The sequence below is a fragment of the Helianthus annuus genome, chromosome 3 (genome assembly GCF_002127325.2).
Source record: "Helianthus annuus cultivar XRQ/B chromosome 3, HanXRQr2.0-SUNRISE, whole genome shotgun sequence".
NCBI lineage: Eukaryota > Viridiplantae > Streptophyta > Magnoliopsida > Asterales > Asteraceae > Helianthus > Helianthus annuus.
In genome coordinates, this window is record NC_035435.2 from 108,338,182 (window position 1) to 108,351,372 (window position 13,191).

Consider the following 13,191-nt stretch of genomic DNA (forward strand, 5'->3'; position numbering starts at 1 on the left):
CGAAAGCTATGTTGAGTGTGCATCATAAACATGAAGTCTTAATATCAGGCCAAAGCTGATTTAATTCTTTCATAGATGGCATACTTGACAAATGCATAACTAAAGTGATTGTCTCAATTTCTGGCCAAAGCTGATTTGTTACAACCACTTTGCACATATGCTTAAATGATTACACTTCTGGCCAAAGCTGATTTGTTTTCGTTTAAGTAGAATTTTTAACTAAGTCAATTATTTTGATGTTAGTAATAGACAATATCACAGCTTCATAATGTAAAATGGTCATTATTTATGCCTGCCTTAGTTTAACATGCCCTTAGATCACATTAGGACTTCTTCCTTAGTATCATAACTTGCTCATCTTATTTCCACTATCAGTGCCCAATTGCGGGATTCCACCTTTGACCGGTGATAACTTTGCTGCATGGAAGGATGCTCTCATGCTTACACTTGGATTGCTGGATTTTGATTATGCTCTAAGAGAGAATAAGCCAGCGGACCTTACCACTCAAAGTACTGCTGCTGAGCAGTTAACTCATGAAAAGTGGACTAGGTGTAACCGCATGTCTCTTATGTTTATGAAGCAGTCCATAAGCAATGCAATCAGGGGAGCTATTCCTGATTCTGAAGATGCTAAAACCTACTTGGAACATGTGGAGGCGCAGTTCAAGAGGACGTCTAAAGCACACGCTAGTACTCTTATTCTCAAGCTGGTGACGACTAAGTATGATGGGAGGAGCGGCATTCGCGAGCACATCATGATGATGAATGACATGGCCAATAAGCTGAAGGGACTGGAAATGGAAATCAGTGATGGTTTCCTTGTTCATTTTAACATTACTTCGCTTCCTTCATCTTTTGAAGCATTCAAGATCAATTACAACACTCAGAAGGACAAATGGATGATGAGTGAGCTGGTCGCTATGTGCGTACGTGAGGAAGAGCGTATGAGGATGGATCGCACTACTGATGTTGCTAACTTCACCACCTCCAACACTAAGAAAAGGAAGAACAATCATCAGAGGAAGGATGCTTCAAAAGTCCAAAGGCCTAATCCTAATACAAGTGCACCTTCTAGCTCTAAGAACTCCTTAGGCAGTATCCGCTGCAAGTTCTGTAAAAAGACAAGACACATGCAGAAGGAATGCCCTGACTTTAAGGAGTGGCTGGCTAGGAAAGGTAACAATTATTTTATGATACTTGAGTCCTATAATTTAAGTGTTCCTGCTAATTCTTGGTGGTTTGATTCTGGTTCTATGGTTCATGTTACCAATTCAACTCAGGGATTTCTTTCAATCCGAAAGCTAGAAAGAAACCAAAGAACGCTTAAGGTTGGGGATGATCGAGAATTAGAAGTGAAGGCCATTGGAACATTACAATTAGTTATGAAAACTGGTTTATGTATTAAACTTTATGATACCTTATATGTTCCTGAGGTAACTCGGAACCTTGTATCAGGACCAAAGTTAGACATGGACGATTTTATTGTTTCCCATGGTCATCGCAAACTCTCTATCCTCTATGATTCTGTGCTTTATGGTACTGGTGTTCTGGATGGTGGTCTCTATAGATTAGAACTAGATGATGGCTTTTCCAAATCTTTGTTGTCATATAACATTAATGAATCACTCACAAAGATGAAAGAGAAACGAGACTTAGAAACTTCATCCATGTTGTGGCATCAACGTTTAGGCCACATCTCAAGAGAACGATTAAATCGTCTCGTAAAGGATGAAGTCTTACCTCCTCTTGATTTCTCTGATTTTGGAACATGTGTCAAATGTCTTAAAGGTAAAATGACATTAGCGAATAAGAAAGGTGCCACTAGGAGCTCTAATTTATTAGAACTCATTCATACTGACATTAGTGGTCCCTACCAAATCGCTAGCATAACAGGACATACTTCATTTATCACTTTCATTGATGATTATTCTCGTTACATGTACTTGTATCTTATCAAGGAGAAATCTGAATCTCTTACAACTTTTAAAGATTATAAGGTTGAAGTTGAAAAACAATTAGATCGTCAGATTAAAGTTGTGAGATCAGATAGAGGCGGTGAATATTATGGAAGACATACTGATGTGGGTCAAGCTCCTGGTCCATTTTATGAGTTTTGTAAGGGCCAGGGGATTGTGAACCAATACACCATGCCTGGTACACCTCAGCAGAACGGTGTCGCTGAAAGAAGAAACCGTACCCTTATGAACATGGTGCGCAGTATGTTAGCCAACACTAATTTACCATTATTCCTCTGGACTGAAGCGTTAAAAGCAGCTGTTCATATACTCAATAGAGTTCCCTCTAAGTCTGTCCCTAAAACTACTTATGAACTTTGGACAGGAAGGAAACCGAGTCTTAAATATATGAAAGTATGGGGCTGCATTGCTGAAGCAAAACTTTACAACCCTTTCCTAAGGAAACTTGACCCTAAAACAGTTACCTGTTTCTTTATCGGGTATCCTGAGAACTCAAAGGGTTATTGTTTCTATTGTCCTTCCCATGTCACCCGTATTGTTGAAACCAAGCGTGCCGCGTTCCTGGAGGATTTCAAGGTCAGTGGGAGCAGTACGAACCCTTACGAAGAATTGCAAGAAGTACAAGACGCGGGGGGAGAGACTCGTCGCTTGCCATTACTCCGATTACTCCTCTTGTACCCAATGCAACTACTGTACCTGAAGCTACTGCACCAACTAAGTGGGAGAATGTAAGATTAAATATATTATGTATTAATATTTAATATATAGCCATTATAATCATTTACATAATATAGATCAAAATATATAATAACCTATTAAATAATTAGTTGGTAATTGTTGATGGACCATATTACCCTTATTAACTAATTAGGTTTCCTCCTGGGTGCTTATGTAAGGAGACTTATGTGGAGGTTAAGGGGTTAGACAGTTACACAATTAGACATACCCCATAAGCATAACATCACATTCGACCTCCATCTCCATAGCCGATACCCTTTTCAGTTTAATCAGTCACCATCATCAGTCAGCACCCTAAGGAGGAACCAGATCACCTTGACAAAGATGTCGAACTCCATGTCGTCTTCTCTCACTAGATTCTCCACTGCACTGTCTGCGGTGACAGGTATGTTTACATGTTTTCCATTATGTTTAAACAGAACTGAACCAACAGTTTCATCTACAACCAATGCACCCAAAAGTTGATGGTGTATAGGACGGGATATTTGTTATGAATCCAACACTTCTTGTGTTCACAAATATAAGAGATTTGTCCATTTCGTTACATATCATAAGAAACATAACATGTAGCACTTCACCAAATGTGTAACACATACAAGACTCAACTTAAAACATATAACTTCTTACTTGAACACTTTGTCACATAAAACATGAAAAAAAATTGTGTTGCTAGGCCGGAATCTCAAACCCAAGTGGCCAAGTTCCTATCATGAAACTTATATCCCTAACTTCAAAAATTTTTACCTAATTTGTGTGCTTTTATATAATTCAGTTTTTGAATAAATTTATGAATCATTAATCACTCATTTCCGTAAGTGGTTGCTAGTCTAGGAGACTACATTAATACCCTACTAGCTAACGGAATCTATATAAATCATAGCTTGTACTGAGCATGTGACTTTCAAGAAGTTATGTTAGGGTATGCGGGGCACAATCGGTGAAGGGGATCGGGGACTGATTTTGCCGATAGGCAAGGTGGCGCCGTTCAATCGGTGAGTGAGAGAGAGGGATGAAACCGGTGGCGGCTCACCGAGAGAGAGGGAGGAGAGAGAAGGCGGCTGTCCAATCATACCTTTTCTTTTTTTTTTTTTTTTTTTTTTTTAAAAAACCAATTAACCTAAGAGGGGAGTGGCGCCATCAAATTGGGGTGTTAGGGGAGTTTAAGAGGGGAGTTGACGTGGCACACGGGGATTGGTTTGGCGTAAGAGAGGGGACTCACCTATTAGGTGAGCACCCCCTTCAGACATTCATCGTTGCACCACCCCTTAAAGGTTGAGATTTAAGAATTTACAAGTGTTTCGATGGATAGCTTGTGCTAGACATGTTGCATTCAAGAAGTTATGATAGGCAACCGCTGAAAGAAAGATCCAAACATAAGAACTCTGTTGTACGAGACTCAAACGCGTACCACCACACCACCCCTTAAACGTAAAGATTACGGATCTACTAACGTGTAACACGAGTAAACGAAACGACACCCTTATGTTGACACCTTCTCATCTGTCCACATCTATACTATAATTCCACATAAACTAGTAAAAGTACAGAGATATTTCTAGTTCCGAATTAGCGGTCAACATTCACTTAACTTATATACATACATGCACAACACAAATGCAGACATCATGCCTGCAAACCCACTCCAGCTTTCTCGTGACAGAGCTCACAGGCCAATAAATCTACACCCTTCACCATCTTTCACGCATTTCCCACAAATCTTTTTCCAAACCCCTTCTGCATAATCACTAATCACCCAATTGGGTACTCTAAACTTCAATCTTTTTCCTCATTCACCATTAAAACTAATAACAATCTCAGTGTTTCATACATCCCCTGTTCAAGATTCTTCCACAAGCTTTCTTGGAAACTTCAATTTGACCCCATTGAGTATAACAATTTATATAAAAATCCCAAGAGGTACCTTCTATTATGAGTAACATTAAACAAGTTAACATCTTTATGTGATCTATACTTTACTTGGTTACTTAGATTGTTGCTTATACCATTTTAATATTCATGGGTTTGTGTAATTAGGGTTTTTTTAACCTCAGATCATCATAATATTTTGTGGGGTTGGTGAAAGTTTGTGTCTTGAAGATGGATTACTGTTGTACAATGATAAATAAGGGTACCCTTTTGCCAAAAATGTGTGGGGGTGATGGGGGTTTAAGAAATGGAGATGAAGGGTTTTGGGGGGAGAAGATTAGAGGGAGGTTAAACGGTGCCGTTTGGGTTAATCATGTGCAAAAAAGGTTGGGTTTTCAGAAGCAGATTAGGAAGGTTACAAAACCTGGGGTTGCTTTCTCTGTCATCACATCAGATAGTGGCAAAGAGACCTTAGTTGAGGTTAGATTTCATATTTTTTTATTAATTTCTTAAATTCTATCTTTTAATTCTTTTTATTATTTATGGTAATTAAATTTATTTTAAATTTATTGTGATGAATGGTAGAGGTAATTGTGATCAATCATCAAGATTCTTTGCCCTTTCAATGATTTCATTTTTTTTATGATCATGGGAAAATATGTGCAAGATTTGTTGATTTTTATTTTTATTTTTATTTTTATTTGACATTTGAGTTTGATTTATATGTGTGGTTTTCAATTTATAGACACTGACAGCACCAAAGTTTGAGAGAAGAAGAATTGATCCAAAAAATGTGGCGGCGATCATACTCGGTGGTGGTGCAGGAACTCAACTCTTCCCTCTTACGAGCAAAGCCGCTACTCCAGCTGTAAGTATATGTCATTTGCAATTCGTACGAGTATATATCAAAATTTCAAGATTCTTGCTATTGTATTCTTGATATACACACTCGAAGAAATCCTGTTGTTTATATCGATGTCAATATTCTTGTTTGTGATTTTAATGATCGGTGTTGTACAGGTACCTGTAGGAGGATGCTATAGACTTATAGACATCCCAATGAGCAACTGTATAAACAGCAGTATAAACAAAATCTTTGTTCTAACTCAGTTCAATTCCGCTTCACTTAATCGTCACATTTCCCGTACTTATTTTGGCAACGGTGTGAACTTCGGGGACGGTTTTGTGGAGGTATGTTCTGAATTTTATAAATATTAAGTACAAATTTACATAAATTATTGTACTTTTTAAGAGATTTTTTTTAAAAAAAAGATGTGATTTTTATAGGTGTTGGCTGCTACTCAAACATCTGGCGAAACGGGAATGAACTGGTTCCAAGGAACTGCAGATGCCGTGAGGCAATTTACATGGGTTTTCGAGGTTCGTTTGCGCGTTTATTTCATTTTATCGATTGAGTACACCCTAAAATAACTTCAATTCTATGTATTTATTAGCTCCCTATTCATTGTATCTTCATGTTGACTTTTTCGGTCAATGCAGGATGCCAAGAACAAGGATATTGAGGATATACTAATCTTGTCGGGTGATCATCTTTACCGTATGGACTATCTTAACCTTCTGCAGGTACGTATTTCTTCATTTTCTAGCATCATGAAGTGAAAAACATTACATGTTTAGCTTAATTTCACTATATTTTTTAAATGTACAAACAGAATCACATCGACAGAGACGCTGATATCACCGTTTCTTGCGTGCCGGTTGGTGAAAGGTCTATTAATCTAAAAACTTTATATTCTTTTATGTTTTTTATTTATTTTTATTTATTGAATCTGAAACGGGTTGTTGTTTTTTCCAGTCGGGCATCTGATTTCGGACTGTTAAAGTTTGATAACAAGGGTAAAGTCGTCCACTTTGCTGAAAAACCGAAAGGCGAAGATTTGCATGCAATGGTGAGCATACATCATGTAAACAAAACAAGTAACGCTTATTATTATAAAGTCGTTTTCTTGACGTTTTGTTCTGTTTTTTTGCAGCAGGTTGATACGACTTTACTTGGCTTATCACAACAAGAGGCGGAAGAATCACCGTATATTGCATCAATGGGTATTTATGTGTTCAAAAAAGATGTTTTGTTTAAACTGCTAAGATGGAGATACCCGACATCTAATGACTTCGGATCCGAAATTCTTCCTGCTGCCGTGACGGAACATAATGTGCAAGTAAGGAAGCATAATCGATAATTTATTTTGGATTTTAGTTTTTTTTTTTTGTGATTTTTTCTTATGTGAGTTTGATGATCGTGGCAGGCGTATTTGTTTAGAGATTATTGGGAGGATATTGGAACGATTAAGTCTTTTTATGATGCGAATTTGGCTCTTACAGATGAGGTGATTCGCTTGTTAAATGTTGTGTATAAATATGACGTTTTGACGTCGTTTGATATCGTTTAATGTCACTTTAAAGGTACCGAAGTTTCAGTTTTATGACCCGAAGACTCCGTTTTTCACTTCTCCAAGGTTCTTGCCACCATCCAAGATTGAAAAATGCAAGGTAAAGTCAAACTTGAAAGTCAAACCTTCTAAACAGATTTGACTTGTTAATATTTTGATCTAACGGGTCCTTCTGTTGCATGTTGACCTGCTTTACACTCTGGTTTACGGTCCGCCAGATCCAATGGGCCGGTCCGGTTCTCAAAGCATTGACTTATCGAATTGTTGCACCGTTTTTGCAGATAAAGAATGCAATTATTTCACACGGTTGTTTCTTGAGAGAATGCAGCATCGAACACTCGATAGTGGGCGAACGCTCACGAATCGACTCAGGGGTCGAGCTCAAGGTGATAATGGGCTTTTCTATATCTACATTTTATATAACGATCTATCGCGATCCGATCTCTGAACAGAACAAAACATGTTCCCGACTAAAACCTATGACAGGACACACTAATGTTGGGGGCAGATTATTATCAAACGGAATCCGAGATTGCGTCTTTGCTGGCTAATGGAAAGGTCCCAATCGGGGTCGGAAGTAACACGAAAATCAGGTAAAAATGTCGAGTTGGATAGCATGAAGCACCGTAAACCGTGTGTGGTCTTTAATGTTGTCGTTTTTGTTGCAGAAACTGCATTATAGATAAGAATGCAAAGATTGGAAGTGATGTGGTGATCATGAATAAAGATGTAAGCTAAGTTTCATCGTTGATTATATTTCGGTCATCCGTTCTCTATAAATAAAATTACCTTCATTGTCACCAAGCAATTAAAAGTACGAGCTTGAGTGTTATACGGTTTGGTTTTGACGGTTTAACGGTTTGTCAAGCGCTTTGGAACTTGGAACCAGTCGTATAAACCGAACCAACCATTTAACCTCTTCTATTAATAATTTTCTATTTTTGGAATATGCAATTGTGCATATGTAACGATTTGGTCCCTAACTTTTCAGAAATACATGGATGGTCCTGGTGGTTTACGCTTTGTAACGCATTTAGTCCCCAACTTTGCTAAAAGTCACATGGATGGTCCCAGTGGTTTGCACTTTGTAACGCATTTAGTCCCTAACTTGGATTTGCTGAAACCTTTAGATTTGTTGGTTGTCAACTAAATGCGTTACAAAGTGCAAACCGTAGGGACCATCCGTGTACTTTTGGAAAGCTAGGGAGTAAATCGAAAATTTTAGTAAACCACAGGGGCCATCCGTGTACTTTACTCAAAATATTATTTGCAAGAACCTAATAATCAAATCGTCAAACCGCTAAAACTAGTTGGTCCGACCAACCTGGGCGGTTTGGTTTGTCGTCTATCGAAACCATAGTTAGCAGTTTGGTCTACAACTTTCGTTAAAACCGGAATACTTGTGGATTGGAATCTTGACAGGGTGTCGAAGAAGGTGATAGAGCGGATGAAGGATTCTACATAAGATCTGGGATTACAATCATATTGGAGAAAGCTACAATCAAAGATGGTGTTGTTATATGAAACATGAAGCTCTTTTCTTTCTTGCTTTTGTGGTGGATGGATGGATGGAGGGTAAAGTACAAGTAATGATGCAGAGAGTACATGTTTATCCTCCATGTGACCAAGTTCAAGTGGGGTGCCCATGGGTGATGTTGGTTGGACCCTAGGGTCAATGGTTGTAACCATACATAGGGCCACAACACATCATCCCTTTTTCTTGTAATAAATATTACTATGTATTATATTTATGAAAACATTTGAAGCCACTTATTAGATATGGGAATGTTTTTATTTTACTCGTATTATACCACATACGGGACACATCAATACTCTGCTAAACAATAAGATCAGTTAACCATAGCTTGTGTTGGGAGGTGATCTTAAAAAGGTTAAAGGTAGAACACCAGTAAAAGCTTGATTGAAGCCAAACAATAAGATCGGTTAACCATAGCTTGTGTTGGGAGGTGATCTTAAAAGGGTTAAAGGTAGAACACCAGTAAAAGCTTGATTCGAAACATATGAAGCATATTAGAATGTTGATATATTCTATATAATCTTAAAGCACAAAGTCGGTGGCTTTTACGCCAGCGACCCTTCCCTTTTCATTAAATACAAGGCCACCACTTCCACTTTTCAATAAAATACAAGGCCACCTCAACATTGAGAGGGTGTTTGGGATTACGTTTTGAAGTGATTATTTGATTATTGCGTTTGTAAAACATAAATAATCTAAAAAAGTGTTTGGATGAAAAAGTGATTATCTGCCTCCAAAACGTAGTTTTAGCGAAGCATGTACCTACATGCTTTTTCAAAACGCAGTTTTGAAAACGCAAAATCTATTTTGAAAACGCATAATCTATTTTGAAAACACAACACCAAACACCCCCTAAGAAATAATGTTTTTAGCTCTTACTCTATACAATACAATAAATCCAACCCCCAACTTTGCAAAATGGTATTTTTAGCCCCTATTTCATTTAACTAGCACCCCCTATACTTTCAAAGTTTACATTTCTAACTCTTTTTCTCTTAATTTTACGTTTTTTCCCAAAGCTTCGCCACATTGCAATTTTAGTCCCTTGGCTTTACAAACGTCAACGTTTAATCCCTCATTTTTCTAATATTCTAGCTTTACCCATGTATCATATATAATATGCGTTTTTAACATGTTATTTTCTGTAATGACTTTCGTTCGCTAATTTCTTTTTTGAAGAACTAATTTGTCGTTAATCTCCTTGAATTTCAAAAGTTTCGACTTTACCCTTTTTCGTTCCTTTACTTGAAAAAAAAGGCTTTAGGTACGGATTTTTATGTACGTGTCGGTATAAATTCGAGTTGATCTACGTTTAGAAGTAACTTTTTTAATGATTTTTGTTTGCCAATTTTTCTTTAAAGAACTAATTTGTCGTTAACCTTTTTGAGTTTCAAAACTTTAGACTTTGCCCCTTTTGTTCTTTTACTTGAAAAAAAAAATAACTTTTAACGTGCGGATTTTTATGTAGGTATCAGTATAAATTTAAGTTGATCTCTCTTTAGACGAAAACTTATCTTGGGAAATGAGTTAGTGCAAGTATAGTACATTCTTTTACATACCATACCTAGTGTCATTAGATATAATATATTTTCATTCGATGGTATAAATTCGAGTTACTCTGCGTTTCGTATGTTTTCTATTTTTTAAAGCTATAATAAGCCCCTTTTGATTGTTGCACATCGGTCGCATTACATAGCACTTGCGCTAATCCATTTGATATTTGTAAATATACCCACGACGCAAACTAGTTTATATTTAAAGAGTTGATTTATTATATATAAATATGAAATATAGATATTTTGTACATTATTGGATCTTGAAGTTGTTGGATCCAATGGGGGTATAGAAGAGTGTGTAGATGGGGTTAAATTCCTAAATTGGATGAATATGTTCCAATATATGTGGACATAACGAAATTCCCAAGGTGCATGGTTTCCTAACCAATGAACTTGTCTTTTCTATCTTGGGGGTTTCCTCTTAAAAAATAATTTTTATAGTAAAGCAACTTTTTTACAACAATTCAATTTATAGTTTTCTAGAATAAATACATCGATAACCATTTACTCATAGACTACGTTACTTAACCATCAAAATGTCCTTCGGGCACATAAACGCACTACATCAAAGAAAAAATTATATTGTGGTGGGAGGTGTGACAAAGATATAAAGTTTGTGGTTTTATTAATGTGATCAACACAACAATCTACAATGTTTGGGTTCGTGTTATTTATGGTGTCACTTTTTGAGTTTGTTTGATTATTAAAGTTGAAATTCTTTTATAAAGCTCACTTAACTTTAAACACGTAAAACACATTTGAATTTCCAAATTTGGATTTGGTAAAAATGGGTTTCCATATATTTGGATGATTTACTCTAAAATTCAAACCATATCCTAGAGATCATATACCCAACTTCAATTTGCCATTTTTTTTTTTACAATATATAGGAACTTAATTTGGGTATAAAATCGATTTATAAACCAAAACTTTATTCAAGTAGGTTTATTCGGTTTGAATTTGGCTTGAAAATCTAGTTTTTAAGTTAGTTTTTAAGTTGGTATTTAAGTACCGAACACTCTACACCTTTTTTGGAACAATGGGTATATTATTAATCGTCGACTAGCAGGACACTATATGTGCTAGAAAACAAAAATGATGATGTCCAAGCGGGATTTTGTAACAAAGCACCTAGTGACTTTTTAACTTGTGATTCCAATTCAAAAACCACAAAAAAAGAGTAATCAACTTGAATCAAAAATAGTTTCCTTAAGATGTCTATTATTTTGAAAACTTGTTATTCTGATATCTCCAACGCACCCACCATATTGTCATGACAATAGCCTCGATTAACGTCTTCTTATCCTTCCTCCAAGCACTCGAGTCAATCCAATTAATAATGACCAACAATTTTTTTATTTGAAGAAAATTTAAGGTCTAACCATTTTGCCATCACGTCCCACGTCCTTGAAGCTATAATACAGTCATCAAAATAGATGCGACGAAATCTCGAACGCTACCTCACATAAAGGGCATAAAATCACTGGGATATCAATTTCTTTGTTTGCCACGTTAACACGAGTACAACCTATCTAACATCACCCTCCAAGCCAATGGATTAACTTTTTTCGGCAAAACATTGTTCCATGTAGCATACCATTACCCGTGTTATAAATGTTTATCAGTAACCTTCTAAACATAATAAACAGAGAAGCCATCATCATCTAATTTCCACTTCCAACAATAAATCTTAGAATAAAACTTAACTTCTTCGAGCATGGCCACCATTCTTCTTGCTTCAAGTGCACTCCTTTAAAGTTTGGTTAAACCACTCATTCGCACCCCAGATAACAATTCTTGGGTCCGCCTCTAGTCTATTGAGCCGCAACCCAAGCTAAGTTTTCAACCTCTTGAAACTCAACCCCCAATCTAAAAAGACTAGACGTAAACTGATCTTCAATTTCGGTGCCAAATAAAAACAATTTAAGGCTCTAACAATATTTTTAATATCGTTAGAGGACCACTCACCAATCATAATAATATAGTACATAAAAAATAAATGAGAAAATTTATTATTTTCAAAAGACCCTTGACAAATTAAACTTTCCAGTTGGACTTCTATTAACTAAAACAGACCACGTAGCTAATTAAAGACTCTTGTCTCTTTCAGAAGACTAGGATTCAAATCATGGCATGTTAGTAGATTAGGATTAATTTGGTGTAATTTAGAAATATGGCTATTGTAACATCCGTCGTTCAAAAACAAAACTGAAGACACACTCAAATCCAACTAAGCCATTTATAAAAACAAAATTGAAGATGCACTCGAATCCAACTAAGCCATTTATGGCCAAAACCCACAAATGACATTTTTTTCTCATGTATTCCCAAGAAAGCTCATAGATCTTTTTAGAATCTGTCTTCAGAAATAACAACTTTTTGTGTTCCTTTTGAACCAATCCACCATCTCATTAAAAATACGAGGGTCCTCCGAAATCTAATAACCCTCAATGAACGCTGACTACTACTTACAACCGAGTCCATCACTTTAACCAATTTGTTCATCGATAACTTAGCATTAATCTTGTATTTCAGATTAACCAAAGTAATAGTCTAATGCAACTTATACATAAAAAGCATATAAAATTTTATACGCCATATCATCTGATTTAATCAATCATGTTTCACTATTATATTTAAAGCTTAAATATATCTAATCTAAACAAGTATTATATAAATCTGTAAAGTATCTGATACCTTAAAGAACGAACTCATATGTCATCTGATTTTGTTGAACAAAGGAAACAACAATCCGTTGTAGTCTAGTTGGTCAGGATATTCGGCTCTCACCCGAAAGACCCGGGTTCAAGTCCCGGCAACGGAAATTTATTTTTCTCCGATAGATCTGTACAGAATATAAAGTGTTACTTTTGGTCCTTAGAGTTTTCTTAATTCTTCTCAGCCCCTCACACTAGGAATTATGCTATTCACTTGCCTCCTGATCATCTTTGGTTTTCTTTTCTTCTTCTTTTCATAATTCCATTTCCATGTAATAATCCATCATTTATTCACTCTTAACTTTTTTTAAGTGATCTCATCTTTAAATTTACTTTTCATAACCAAACTATTTAGAGTTAATTACATAGTTAGTCCCTGTAGTTTGCACA

At 36.2% G+C, this 13,191-nt stretch overlaps 1 protein-coding gene and 1 non-coding gene across 5 annotated transcripts; both read left to right on the forward strand.

The window, feature by feature from the left end:
• The first annotated feature begins 4,310 nt into the window (after positions 1-4,310).
• LOC110929512 (glucose-1-phosphate adenylyltransferase large subunit 1) lies at positions 4,311-8,796 on the forward strand. 4 transcript variants are annotated; one of them, XM_035987931.1, is made up of 15 exons: positions 4,311-4,631; positions 4,749-5,060; positions 5,326-5,448; positions 5,601-5,771; positions 5,868-5,960; positions 6,081-6,164; positions 6,254-6,309; positions 6,397-6,490; positions 6,578-6,760; positions 6,848-6,928; positions 7,005-7,091; positions 7,273-7,377; positions 7,478-7,584; positions 7,660-7,720; positions 8,414-8,796. In XM_035987931.1, exons 2-15 carry the CDS (start codon positions 4,812-4,814, stop codon positions 8,513-8,515), a joined length of 1,596 nt encoding a protein of 531 aa, XP_035843824.1. In that variant the 5' UTR covers positions 4,311-4,631; positions 4,749-4,811; the 3' UTR covers positions 8,516-8,796. The 4 variants fall into 4 exon arrangements, with proteins under 4 accessions (XP_035843824.1, XP_022028365.1, XP_022028362.1 ...); XM_022172673.2 differs by having other exon boundaries at positions 4,766-5,060; XM_022172670.2 differs by having other exon boundaries at positions 4,312-4,631; positions 6,575-6,760.
• A 4,039-nt stretch (positions 8,797-12,835) lies between these two features.
• Positions 12,836-12,908, forward strand: TRNAE-CUC. The gene has a single exon. It is a non-coding gene; the product is annotated as a tRNA-Glu (tRNA).
• Positions 12,909-13,191: the final 283 nt, after the last annotated feature.

What these genes read in the sequence shown, in the direction of transcription:
- LOC110929512 (XM_022172670.2), top strand. Translation starts at nt 4,812, where the DNA reads ATGGATTACTGTTGTACAATGATAAATAAGGGTACCCTTTTGCCAAAA. An exon ending in TGCGTGCCGGTTGGTGAAAG is followed by an intron (nt 6,310 to 6,396) that starts GTCTATTAATCT and finishes TGTTTTTTCCAG; the next exon opens with TCGGGCATCTGATTTCGGAC. An exon ending in ACTCAGGGGTCGAGCTCAAG is followed by an intron (nt 7,378 to 7,477) that starts GTGATAATGGGC and finishes AACCTATGACAG; the next exon opens with GACACACTAATGTTGGGGGC.